Genomic DNA, 14,061 nt, shown 5'->3' on the forward strand with positions numbered 1-14,061 from the left:
CTCTCCTGCTGGTGATAGCCCATCCAAAGTGACAACTCTTTACACAATGTGCATGACAATCAAGTTGGGCTATTTCCTGCACAAATCCAGGTTTTCTCACATCCCCCCCACCCCCATACACACACAAACTCACTCTCCTGCTGGTAATAGCTCATCCAAACTGACCACTCTTCAAGTTTAAATCCAAGTTAAACCAGAACATCTGGGGGGGGGGTAGGAAAAAACAAGAGGAAACAGGCTACCTTGCATAATGACTTAGCCACTCCCAGTCTCTATTTAAGCCTAAATTAATAGTATCCAATTTGCAAATGAATTCCAATTCAGCAGTTTCTCGCTGGAGTCTGGATTTGAAGTTTTTTTGTTTTAAGATAGCGACCTTCATGTCTGTGATCGCGTGACCAGAGAGATTGAAGTGTTCTCCGACTGGTTTATGAATGTTATAATTCTTGACATCTGATTTGTGTCCATTTATTCTTTTACGTAGAGACTGTCCAGTTTGACCAATGTATATGGCAGAGGGGCATTGCTGGCACATGATGGCATATATCACATTGGTGGATGTGCAGGTGAACGAGCCTCTGATAGTGTGGCTGATGTTATTAGGCCCTGTGATGGTGTCCCCTGAATAGATATGTGGGCACAATTGGCAACGGGCTTTGTTGCAAGGATAAGTTCCTGGGTTAGTGGTTCTGTTGTGTGGTATGTGGTTGTTGGTGAGTATTTGCTTCAGGTTGCGGGGCTGTCTGTAGGCAAGGACTGGCCTGTCTCCCAAGATTTGTGAGAGTGTTGGGTCATCCTTTAGGATAGGTTGTAGATCCTTAATAATGCGTTGGAGGGGTTTTAGTTGGGGGCTGAAGGTGACGGCTAGCGGCGTTCTGTTATTTTCTTTGTTAGGCCTGTCCTGTAGTAGGTAACTTCTGGGAACTCTTCTGGCTCTATCAATCTGTTTCTTTACTTCTGCAGGTGGGTATTGTAGTTGTAAGAAAGCTTGACAGAGATCTTGTAGGTGTTTGTCTCTGTCTGAGGGGTTGGAGCAAATGCGGTTGTATCGCAGAGCTTGGCTGTAGACGATGGATCGTGTGGTGTGGTCAGGGTGAAAGCTGGAGGCATGCAGGTAGGAATAGCGGTCAGTAGGTTTCCGGTATAGGGTGGTGTTTATGTGACCATTGTTTATTAGCACTGTAGTGTCCAGGAAGTGGATCTCTTGTGTGGACTGGACCAGGCTGAGGTTGGTGGTGGGATGGAAATTGTTGAAATCATGGTGGAATTCCTCAAGGGCTTCTTTTCCATGGGTCCAGATGATGAAGATGTCATCAATATAGCGCAAGTAGAGTAGGGGCTTTAGGGGACAAGAGCTGAGGAAGCGTTGTTCTAAATCAGCCATAAAAATGTTGGCATACTGTGGGGCCATGCGGGTACCCATAGCAGTGCCGCTGATCTGAAGGTATACATTGTCCCCAAATGTGAAGTAGTTATGGGTAAGGACAAAGTCACAAAGTTCAGCTACCAGGTTAGCCGTGACAGTATCGGGGATAGTGTTCTTGACGGCTTGTAGTCCATCTTTGTGTGGAATGTTGGTGTAGAGGGCTTCTACATCCATAGTGGCCAGGATGGTGTTATCAGGAAGATCACCGATGGATTGAAGTTTCCTCAGGAAGTCAGTGGTGTCTCGAAGGTAGCTGGGAGTGCTGGTAGCGTAGGGCCTGAGGAGGGAGTCTACATAGCCAGACAATCCTGCTGTCAGGGTGCCAATGCCTGAGATGATGGGGCGCCCAGGATTTCCAGGTTTATGGATCTTGGGTAGTAGATAGAATATCCCAGGTCAAGTACTCCTTTTGTTTTTTAAATGATTCTTATTAGAAGTGAAGTCATCAGGCAAACAGAATGAAGGCAATGACACATACATGTGAGGCATCCCTTGTTCTTAAATACTGGATCTTTGATCAATCTGAAATGGTTATTCCTGGACAGGGACTTCCTGTGTGGAACTGAGGATGGACTACCCTTAACAAGAGAGGAGCCAGGAAGTGACACAAGCCTTTTGTTCAGATGTCCATTTGTGTGTAGATAGCATGACGCCCGCGTGGCCATTCAATGGGGTCGATTCTCAGTCACACTAATGGTAGCATAAAGGAGGCTTAAGGTGGGTCAAAATGGTTCCAGAATACAGGCCCAGTGGGGGCCACTGGCAGCAGAGTATAAACTAGAGCAACCTCAAAGACACTGTAATTTACAGGGACCTGCACAGCCTCAGAATATGGAAAAAGAAAAGGAGTACTTGTGGCACCTTAGAGACTAACAAATTTATTTGAGCTTAAGCTTTCGTGAGCTGTAGTCTCTAAGGTGCCACAAGTACTCCTTTTCTTTTTGCAAATACAGACGAACACGGCTGCTACTCTGAAACCTGTCAGAATATGGAGACAGTCAAATTGTCTTAAAGGACCCATCCTCACAAAGGAAATGAGAATTATATCCCAAGTTCTAACTTTGACTCTGCTGCACATCACTCCAATTCCTTGTGTGTTTCCCCAGCTCTAAAATGGGATAGCACTTTTAGATCCAAGGATTAAAAGAGAAATGCATGGATCCCTCTGAGCAGGAGGATTAATATAATTTTAACTAGCCTTTGAAATGCAAGCATTGAATAATGTGAATCGCCGTAAATAGGAGAAGTTACGTAGAACAAATCTACGAATTTTTATTAAGCAGTTCCAGACAGCGGTGGGGAGGGCTGGGAATGCAACTTTGCTTCCTTAATACAAGAAGGCATTCAAAGCAAAGCCAAGATGGTTTAACCATCTCTTGCTGGTTTCCAGCTACTTCCCTTATACAAGATTGGATTGGGATAGGGGGAGAACCGGACTCTAAAAAGCAGCAGACAAATACATCTCTGAAGAAGTTGCATCCCCTGGTTGGACACAATCATGCAAATTTGTATTAAAGAGCCCTCTCGCCATGAAACCAAGAATGCCTCTGTCTGTAGTGTTTTCTTTAATAATTGTGTTTTCAACACCGCTGGCAACTACCAGTTTATTTTCATTTTTTACTGTTTGGAACCTGTTGCATTCACATAGGCATGAAGAACACCAGGGAGGTGCATACACAGTGAGATGAGGGGATGCTTTAGATCCTGCGCTTCTGAGCCACAGAAACCAAAATCTCCTAGGGGCTAAAGCAACAAGTGAGGGTAGATGATGTTCATGCTTCTCCAAATTGCTCTCCAGGTGCACCTGAAACCTGCCAGAAATCTGTGACTATCTAGGATTTCTTTGTCATTCCTGTCCTATGGCCACCTCGGATTGAATGGAGAAAATGGGGACGAGTGAGCAAAACCCTTCCACACCACGAGTAACCCATAGTTCTACAGCTATTTAGTCCTGGACTACCCATCCCCCAGAGCTCTGCTAATGTCCTTCAGTCTCAATCCCCACCTGCAACAGGAGTGTAAACAATGCTGGGGGGGGGGGGGCTAGCTTCTGTTCCAAACTCAGTGCTTCCTTTATTAATGCAAGCTCTAGATTTGGGGGGATGAAAATCCCCCCAACACTGCAGTGCTCTACACCCAGGCTCCCTGCTAGTCCAGCTGTCTTTTGTGCAACTAATTCTGCCAAACTATGTTGGATGTGCCGCCCCACCCCCCAGCCTGGACCCCTCAGCCCTGCCCCTTCCCCCAGCTTTGCCTCCCCCCCCCCCAGCCCGGTCCCCCCAGCTCAGCCCCCCTCCCCCAACCTGGAGCCCTCAGCCCTGTCCCCTTCCCCCAGCCTGGTTCCCACCACCTCCGCCTTCCCCAGCCTGGACTCCCCCTCACTCCCCGCTTTCATGCCCCCTCGACTTCTCATTGGAGGAGCTGAGGGCGGGGAGGGCGCTGATTGGCTAGCAGGGCTGGCATTCTCCGGCCCAGGCCCGGCCCACCCCTCTTCTCCGCGGGGCCGTTAAGGGGCAGGGAAGTGGCGGGAAAAGCTGCGGGGAGGGGGGAGGGGCGCTGGGAGCCCCGATCCAGCCCAATCTCTGGGGTGAGCCGCCCCCCAGGCCCCACCGAGAGGCTTGCAATAACAGAGGGGCCACATATATATGGGAGCCTTATACAGGCCTCCCCAGTTCTATATGGGCCCCCCTGGGAGCCCCAATACAGCCCCCCCAGTTCTGTAGGGTCCCCCTGAGAGCCCTAATATAGCGCCCCCAGTTCTATATGAAATCCACCTGGTGAGCCCTGATATCGGGTCCTCATCCATCTACAGGCTGCTCACCCCCCTATGGGGTCTCCCGCACTGTGAGCCTGGGTACAGCTGTCCCATGTGGGGGTCCTTTCCCCTAGGGGCTCCTCACACCGGCCCATTGGGGATCCCCCCAGCCTTGCTATAGGGCACCACATGCTCCTATGGGGCAATACAGGAGCCCCTTCACCCTTAGGAGGGAACAAAACAAGCACCCCACCCTACAGAATTAAATCAAATTAGAGGGGTTTATATACACACACACACACACTGGTAGGATTCACCGATCTATTTATCTAGCAGGCAAAACACACACCCATCTAGCTATCCATCTCCTCTAATTTGATTGAATTGACTAATTTCAATGTATTTAACGCTTACCATCAGTATTCAGACACAGTGGGAATTCTTTTAGGCCCTTTTTGAGCATGAGAAAATCTTTGATCAATTGATTTTTTTAAAGCAAATATTAAGAGTCATAATACTGCCAACCCAAAAAAATCCAACCCCAAATTCTAAAAAAATCATGGCTTAAAAATAATCAATAGACAAATAAATTTGGGTTGTCAGATTACGATGACAGATTATTTGCTATCTTTAGGGGGGTCATGATTTCAAGCATTTATTCTCATCCACAAAATTTAGGAATGACTTCTTTCATTTTTTGTTTTTAATGAAAACTGAGATGCTCACATGATCCCAGGAGCTGGGTCTTTAAGAAAAACAGCAATGTCTCAGAGGTGGGAATCCTGAAGTCAGATTTTTCCCAGTAAAATTTATCTAATTATATAAAAGAGGGAGGATGTGGAGTGGAATTGTAGTGATTGGTCAACAGCTAGCTTCCTGCAACATTTCAGTTTAGTAAATGATGTGAATTTAACAAACATTGTATGTACTTATCTCTCCTTTTCAAAATTAAATTCCTATAGAGTTTTGAAGATCTTGGTTGAGGTCAGACAAGGTTACACTTTCAAATCCAGGTAACCAGTGTAGGTTCTAGGTGTTTTATTATTAATTATTATTATCATTATTTCTATTTTAGTAATTGCTAGAACCTCTTGACTGGGGATAGAAAAGGAGTACTTATGGCACCTTAGAGACTAACCAATTTATTTGAACATAAGCTTTTGTGAGCTACAGCTCACTTCATCGGATGCATTCAGTGGAAAATACAGAAGATGTTTTTATACACACAAACCATGAAAAAATGGGTGTTTATCACTACAAAAGGTTTTCTCTCCCTCCACCCCACTCTCCTGCTGGTAATAGCTTATCTAAAGTGATCATTCTCCTTACAATGTGTATGATAATCAAGGTGGGCCATTTCCAGCACAAATCCAGTGGGGACAGTGTTAGATGTGGTACATACACACATAACAAAAAGACAGTCCTTATCTCACAGAATTTACAATCTAGGTAAATACAATTGACTTATACAGCTAGAAAGCTAAAAATGTTTCTAGATCGATGCAATTTTGTAGTTCTCTAACAGAGGTTAGAGTTGCAGTGTCTTTATATTTATATATATATCCTCAGTGTTTTAACAGTTTTTCTTAGCAAATTTTGTTCTATAGTACATCTAATAAAATACAGACTATTTCAAACTCTCCAAGCAAAATCAAGTCAGAGATAAAAATAGCGTATTTTGTCCAGCTCTCTAGGTAAATTGGGAGTAACTCCAGTGAAGTTATATCAGTGTAAAACTAGTGTAGAAGAGAAGCAGATTCAATATTAGAGCTGGTCAGGAAATGGATTTCCCATTCTATGACAAATTTTGAGAGTTTGACTTTTTTCCTGGTTCCAAATAGGGACGAAGAGCCAAAGTCTCAAAATTTTTCATAAACTGAAACACTGAAAAAAATGATTTGGGGTAAATTGAAATATTTCCTTTCCATTAATTCAATATGTTGTGTTTCAGTTTTGACCTTTTTTATTTTAAAAACATTTTAAAATATAAAATAACATAGATTTTTAAACAAAAAGTAGTTTTGAACTGAAAATTCCAAATGTTTAATTATGAAAATGTCAAAACTGGCTGTTTTGATATTTTTCAAAAAATTCTTTTTCAAAACAAAAAAATAATTGAAACTGACATGGTCCCATGGGAAGATTCAGTTAGGAGGAATCAGCATTTTCCAATCCCCCATAAATGTCATCAAAAGTTCCTATCAAGCTCTACTGGATATGAGTTTAAAACTCTCAGTTTGATTTGGTAGCTCATGTAGGTCAGTGATTATTCTGTTATTCTTATTAATTATATGTGTTACTATAGAGACTAGAGGCTGCAACAAGACCAGGGCCCCATTTTGCTAAGAGTTGTACAAATACTTTGTAAGAGACAGTCCCTGCCCTGGAGAGCTTCAACTCTAAATAGACAAGGTAGAAGGGAAGTGACTTGCTCAGGTCACACAGCAAATTAGTGGCAGAGCCAAAGGCTAGAATGAGTCCCAGTGGAGTGCCTGATCCATGCAGCCTCTGAAAAATCTCTCTAATTTTTAAAGGTTACAATGTCTAATCAGGAATGTGAAAGTCCAGAGCCAGAAGAGGAGCAGGCTAAACCGGACAGCCCGTTCTTTGATGATATAGAAAGACGTGAATTACATAGTGAGATCCTGTCCAGGTGAGGCGTTTTGCACAGACTTCTGTCTAATATTTGCTGAGAGCCAGAGAAAGGGGAGAAAATGCTTTGCCTTGTGCCAGGAATATGTCAACAGAAACTTCCCAAAGAAGAAATGTGTTTTTAATAAATATATAGTTGGGAATGCCTTGGTTGTTCATGTTAATTGTAGCAATTTCCCAGCCTGTATTCAGATTAGGTTTTCTAATTAATATAATTGGGTATGGACAATGTTTCTAATTGCATTCTTAAGTTAAAAAGTTAGTTTGGAGGCAGTATTTCCCAATGGATAGAGAACTGGAATGGCACTCAGGAGACCTAGGTTCAATTCCTGGCTCTGCCACTAGTTTGCTGGGTGACTTTGGGCAAGTAATGGCCCGTGCCTCAGTTTTCCCAGCTGTAAAATGAGGGTAATGATGCTGACCTCTTTTGTAAAGTGCTTTGAGATCTCCTGATGCAAAGTGCTGTCTAATTAATGACTCACACATTCTCTTGTGTTGAGCACAGGCAGAATTACTCATTTTAAGTCCTATAAAGTGGTTCCCAGGACATCTACTGCTTTTAAAGAGGTGGTGACAGGCAGTGCATTTACGCCTACTCTCAACATAGGCTTTGAACCAATGTAATTATTTCAGTTGGGGTATGATTAGATATTAGTTTAGTATAGTTACATTGGGATACCCCTAGTGTGTGAATACAATGACATATGCTACACTGAAAAAAAAAGACACTGTCCGACGAGACTAAGAGTTATAACCATATTGGTTTCATTTTCCCGAGACAAGACCTACATGTAGCTAACAGTGCCCACACTAGAGGGTTGTACTGCTTTATACTGGTTCATAGGTGCTGGAACTAGGGGTGATGTCGCACCCACTGGCTCGGAGTGGATTCCACTATATACAGGGTTTACAGTTTGGTTCGTGAGCTTTCGTGAGCTACAGCTCACTTCATCGGAGACAAATGCATCCGATGAAGTGAGCTGTAGCTCACGAAAGCTCACGCTCAAATCAATGGGTTCGTCTCTAAGGTGCCACAAGTCCTCCTGTTCTTTTTGCGAATACAGACTAACACGGCTGTTACTCTGAAACCAGTTTGGTTCAATGACTCTCAGCACTTCCACTATACAAATTGTTCCAGCACCCCTGTACTGGTTTGAAACTGATACAAAAGCTGTGTGCAGACAACCCTTTGGATGGGAGCAGTTATGCTAGGCAGTTTGTCTTTCAGCTCCTCTCTATAGGACTTAAATGGCCCCCCAGCACCTGACACTTCTAGTGTATTTATTTAGAACCCAGATCTCCTGCCTCCCAGGGCAGTGGCCAATCCAGCGGGCCACACTGCCTCTCTTGTAGTAGCTGTGTACATACAGCGCACTGACTGTATACAAAGCCACCTGGCATGGGGGTTGTTAACTTGTATTTCTGTATAAGAGGACAGAGCTAATCAACAGCAGGTGTCTCTGGCTTTTAATTCCATCACTGAGCTGCTTCACCTTGGCAGATGGCTTGGTTTATTTAGACCCATTTCCTCCACGCCTCCTCAGGACCAAATGCCAACATAAGGCAACATAAGGCAAGGTTAAGAAACATTGATGTAGGCGTGCCAGCCAATAGCATCAGGAGTTGAGCGGGAATCCTGATCAGTACAGTATATAATGTGCTAATGCAATAATGTACCCAGAAGGCTGATCCTAAGCACACTGCCTTCCATAGGCAAGGGTACTGATTTAGAACCTGAGGCTGCTCATCATGTGTGTCATTCCCCCCCACCCCCCCCATCAAATGGAATTAGATGTCAATTTTGCTAGCATTGCAGAAATAGTTTCACAAACAAGTCTGCCAACAGGGACTCTGTATTTCCTTTATAAAATAGAATTAGCTAACACAGGAGCTGTCAAGTTTGTGATTAATGGATTCTGGTTAATAAGCTGCTTTAATTATTGGATACACAAATGTAAAGGACTAAAATTCCCACAAGAGAGAAATTAACAAAATAGCTGGGACCAGTTTTCTTTGGCATCTGATTTTGCTCGATAACTTTGGCTCTAGTCTTTGTAATTTTTCTTCATGTATTGAATTGTGATGGTAGTTTTGTATAGCTGCAGCCTTCTTACATGCATACAGGCACCAGTGACCAGGGGAGGATCTGACCTTCGCTGTTTGGTTTTAAAATGCTCCCTTACTTTAGGAGTGACAGCAAGGGAAAGGATGGGAAGTTTACCTTTTCCACAGAGCAGGTAAACTTCCCCCCTTGCTTCAGATATGTCAGTTACTCTTATCTGGAAACAAAGTGAATGCTTTCACGAGTCCTCAAACTCACCTAAGTTTTGGCCTTTGAGTGTAAGTTGGGGTACAGGTGAATACAACACACGTTCATTTATTTCAATTTAAATGCAGGAAGGAATCGCCCAGCACATCTCTGCTCTGCCCCACTGCAGATGTACCTGTAACAGCATTGGATGGCAAGTCATCCAATTATTTCGCAGCCCTGGATTCAAACATTGAAAATCTGCAGAAAAGAACGCAGCAGCTGATTGAGAAGATCAACGAGAACCGGAAGAAAGACCACACTGTCATGAGCAATTTCAGGGAGAGCCTCCTGCTGAAGGTGAAGTGGATAGTGAGATGGCTATATGCAAGGGCTCGAGGGTGGAAGCCAAAGGAAGGAAGAGAAGTTAGCTAGCTTGGTGAAGGAGGAGGGGTTTTAATGCTGAGCAAAGGAAAATGTGTGTGTGGGGAAGTGCTATATATCGGGGGGGTGGATTGTCCCCTTCCATGGTATAAACCCCATGTCATTCCAGCACAGAGGCAGGGTTTGCCCCAGGCTGGAACAGGCAGCAGGACCCACCATATATCCCAGGGGATTGGCCTGAGACCGGAGACATCTGCATGAAAGCCCTTTGCTTCTGATGCATCGCCCCCTCTCACACACACCCTGGAGTCTCCCTAGAAGGCCCTCCCAAGCAGGAGCTGCACTAGGGCCCCTCCTCAGAGGGATAGGTCACACAGCACGGGCTGGGAAAGGTAATACAGCCCAGAACTGTGTTCTCTTTTCCTTTTGAACTTCACTGGGTGCAGCGTTCTCCAACCCACACGCCTCCTCCAACAGTCATGCTCCTATGCTCCTCTCCCCCACCACCCCCCCCAGATCCCAAGACAACTGGGCCAAGGGGAGGGATGGCTGAGCCCTCCATTTTCATGGGAGTGGGAAAAGCCGTGTGAGGAAGGTCTTCTTCTCGCATGGGTCTTCTTCCCAGGGACCCATACTGGGTTATGGAATCATCTCCCCAAGGAAAGTTGGGGGAGTTTCACCGTATAGAGCATTTAAAAGTAGATCGGACAGAACAAAAGAGGGGAGCAGCAGCTAGACTCTACTTGAAAGGAGATGGACTAGAGGGGCCCTGTCAGTCTCCATGTTCTCCAATTCTCTGCTACGTTGCAGCGAATCAGTACAGAGCTTGTTTTTAATGTAAAACCACTTTACCTGCCAACATCAGTGAAATCCCAACATCACGCCTCACCCACTAACTTGAATCCCTGTGACATGCAGCAACCCCCATTGCCTCGCTAATCTCCTCTCCACTCTGACTGCACACACATTAAAGATTGTGCACTCACAGAATGTTTATTTAAATGTATTTTAATCATGTTAATCAGTCACAGATCACCCGCCTGAATGTCCTCCTTGCCTCCAAGGCATTAAATCAGATGCTTTGGAGCATACTTTTACATACATGTAAAGAAAAATAATGCAACAGTGGGGCGCTTTCCATTATAAAATCAGCTACAGACGCTAACTTGTAATATATAGAACGCCTGGCTCTTATCTAGCACTTTTCATTCATAGATCTCAAAGCACCTTACAAAAAGTCAGAATTGTTGTAAAATGGGGAAACCGAGGCACAGCAGGTCAATATGACTTGTCCAAGCTCACCCAGCAGGCCCGTGGAAGATCTGGGAATAGAACCCAGGTCTCCCAAGTGCTATACGAGAGTGAGATATTTATTAATTATTATTAAGAGAGGCAGTGTGGCTTATAGGATACAGTACTGGACTAGGACCCAGGAGACCAAGGTTCTATTCTTGGCTCTGCAACTGGCTTGCTGGGTGACCTTGGACAAATCACTTCACCTCTTTGTGCCTCAATTTCCCCAGGGGGATAATGGTACTGACCTCCTTTGTGAAGTACTTTGAGATCTACTGATAAAAACTAGGGATTATTATGCAAAAGGAATAACAAACCAAAGCTTCATTTTATGCCAGTGACTTCAAAGCATGGAACTAAGTTAAGAGGAAAGTCATTCGAATTCTTTACCACCTTCTGATCGCTGTGGTCTAATGCACTCCAACTTGCCATAAGGCTTCCACTTCCATCTCCAACAGATGCAGAAACCAACATGTCTCCCATTTCACACTCGCCCTCGCAAAACCTTCATCATGGCCTCTACCAGGAGCAGCTCAGCACATCTCCGGTCACACATTCCATGCACTTGGGAAGTTATTTCCGCCTTACCATTGCTGAGGCGGTCATTAAAGCTTTGGGCCAGATTTTCAAAAGTATTTAGGAGCCCTAAAAATGCAGCTTGGGGCTTTTGAAAATCATGCTAGCCACCTAACTCCTGGGAGAGCTGGAAATAGAACCCAGGTGTCCTGAATTGCAGTCCAGTGCCCTGATCTCTGGGGCACATGGCCGCTAGTAGGCTAGAATCCTCTTGTGTGCCATATTGCTGTTTCCCATGAAGATCCCACTCCTGCATTCAGATCCATGCAGGCAGATCCTCATGGAGTTGCACTGAAGTGCTGCATGGACCAGTTGTAGGGCTGGGGTCTGCATAGGAATAAGGAATTGCCAGCCTGGCCCAGGCTAGCAGTCCCTGGAGTCAGTATCCTGGCTCCCACATGGCCAGCCCCAGATGCTTTCAGAAGATGGTATAAGAAGCCTGCAGTAAGCATTTACATTTATGCAGAGATCAGTTTTGGTCTACTCTGTCTAAAACTCATGAAAAAAGTCACACTTAGGGCAAGACTCAGCCCCATCCCAACATGGCAGAGCACCCACTGAAATCAATGATAGTTGCATCCCGTTACTCTGGGAGTGGGGGGATAATGCAACCCTTAATATTCAAGCCATCAGCCTCTGATCCATTTTAATTCCTAAGGCCTGTCTTTCCTTGCACTGCAAAAGGTTTCGAGTTTGGCAGAGAAGCTGGAGGAAATGATGTTTCTCATTTACGATCGCCATAACAAGCAAATGCAGGATAAGCTCCAAGAGCTCTCGGAGATAATGGAGAGGATCAGCCAGATCCAAACGGAGCTCAGACAAGTCTGCCACACTGTGGAGGCAGCTTATAAAGACTTGTGCGTGCAGCCAGAGGTGTGAGAACACTGGGAAGAAGGGCCAGCTGGAATCAAAAGCCCAAAGGAACCACTCAAACCATCGTGTAGCTACTATTCTGATGCAAAAGGAAAAATAAGACTACAGGTCAGATAAGGGCCCCTTTTTCTATTCCTGTTGCAGTTTGTTTAATTGTTAAAGTTGTTTTAAAAACTCCTAAACTTTCAAGCTCTGATAGTGTCCTAAAGGGCATGAAGCCAGACAGGTTAAAAACCACAGCTGGCAAGAGTCAGTCTTCATAAAAGTGGGAATAAGTCTTATCTACGTGGGAGGGAATGTTGAGATGTCATTAAAGCCCACTGAAGATACGAAAGGATCATGCAATGGCCAGTGGCTGTTGTCAAACTTCTGCACCCTGCTGCCTTTGAAATGTCTTTCTTCCAGTGTGGCAGGGGGAGATGGTTGTCGCTAACTCTCTCCTAGCGCTGTTTATTGTAAAAGGCATTTTATAAAGATCACATGAATGTTACATTCCACTTTGTTGGTTTATCAATAGCTGTAAACATGTCTCCTTCAGTGACTTGCCTGTTCGTTATTTCCAACCGCTGTCTGTGCTGATATGAAAAACACAATGGGATTTAAAGCAAAAACATAAGATTCTGTCGCTCAGTTTCTTTACAGGAGAACAGAGTTTAAGCTGCTGTTCCTGATAAGCCCTTATTATTCTCAAACGCAGAGAACAAAAAGACAACTTACACATGCAGGGGCTGAAAACAGAACCTGTTCTGCTGCACATCAGACCTACAGGAAAGGAACAAAAAGTCCTAGCCAAGCGGGGGTGTGTGGGGAAAAGGGCAGGGAGCACTGCACTTTCTGTCCTAAGAAGCCACTTCCACCCATCAGTCACAGCCAGCAGATCAGAAAACCGGCAAGTTATTTTTATATACCGTTCCTGTTGCCCAATGCTGGACACGGCTATTTTATAATTCCTGGGGCAGCCCCAATTGTCTTAGCACATGTAGGTGGGCTGGGACTTTTTGCCACAGTCATGGAACCTGAAGCGGTGTGGAGGAGAAGGGTCGTTTCAGGTGGATCAATCCAGAGAAACCACCCTGGTTGTTAAAGAGTTTTCAAGCAAGGATGGCTCAGCTGTCTAATCCCCTTGATAAGGGCACATCTCCTACTCTTGGTCTAATGTCCATTTCACATAACGAACAGTACAGACCAGATTGTCAAAGTTGGGTGTTGAGCACTTTGAAAAAAATCTGGAGCTACATGTAGTCATAGGCCATGGCAGTTGCCTGTATGAAACTTTGCTTTCTTGTAACCTATTTGCCAGAGATTAGGGGCTCAATCCACCTGCCTCAGCTAGGATTGAATTTAGCTCCAGCTGTTCAGCAAGTTGAACACTGCTGGCAGAGAGACTACAGTACAATTCTGGTATTGAACATACTGGTTCTTGTGCAGAGATGGACTGTGCACTGAAAACTCAACCGCCAGCACATCACTAGAGCTAGGGCAGCTATTCTGCGTAGGTTCTGATACCACCCCATCACTGTCATAGCTGAGTGCTTGAGCGAAACACCTTGGAAAAAAAGGCAGGCCCGAGGGCCAGAAGTTTCAAGAGAATTCAGCATCCACCATCGGACCTAGATCAAGGAAAGAGCTCAGGGCATCAGGCGTTGATATCTCTCGGAAATCTGGCTTCAATTGTGGGGGCCAAGCACTTGAAAAATCTGGCCCTGGTTTCTTTGGAAAACTTTTCCCTGAAGGAAGTCAAGTTGTGCACCCAGAGCTCCCATGACTGCATCTCACATACACAACCCAAGGGACACATTTCCAATCCTTCTGCCCTGATGATTGTGGGAGCATTACAGTGAGTTACTGAACATC

General features: G+C 44.8%; 1 protein-coding gene across 2 annotated transcripts; it reads left to right on the forward strand.

Annotated features, from left to right (window-relative positions):
- The first annotated feature begins 4,868 nt into the window (after positions 1 to 4,868).
- Positions 4,869 to 13,036, forward strand: SYCE2 (synaptonemal complex central element protein 2). Of its 2 annotated transcripts, none has more exons than XM_084610722.1 (4): positions 4,869 to 4,954; positions 6,716 to 6,834; positions 9,231 to 9,441; positions 12,019 to 13,036. In XM_084610722.1, exons 2-4 carry the CDS (start codon positions 6,722 to 6,724, stop codon positions 12,211 to 12,213), a joined length of 519 nt encoding a protein of 172 aa, XP_084466848.1. In that variant the 5' UTR covers positions 4,869 to 4,954; positions 6,716 to 6,721; the 3' UTR covers positions 12,214 to 13,036. The 2 variants fall into 2 exon arrangements, with proteins under 2 accessions (XP_084466848.1, XP_084466847.1); XM_084610721.1 differs by lacking the exon at positions 4,869 to 4,954 and adding an exon at positions 5,110 to 5,194.
- The last annotated feature ends 1,025 nt before the right edge of the window (positions 13,037 to 14,061 follow it).

Source organism: Lepidochelys olivacea (assembly GCF_965140295.1).
Source record: "Lepidochelys olivacea isolate rLepOli2 genome assembly, chromosome: 20".
In the NCBI taxonomy this organism is placed as follows: domain Eukaryota; kingdom Metazoa; phylum Chordata; order Testudines; family Cheloniidae; genus Lepidochelys; species Lepidochelys olivacea.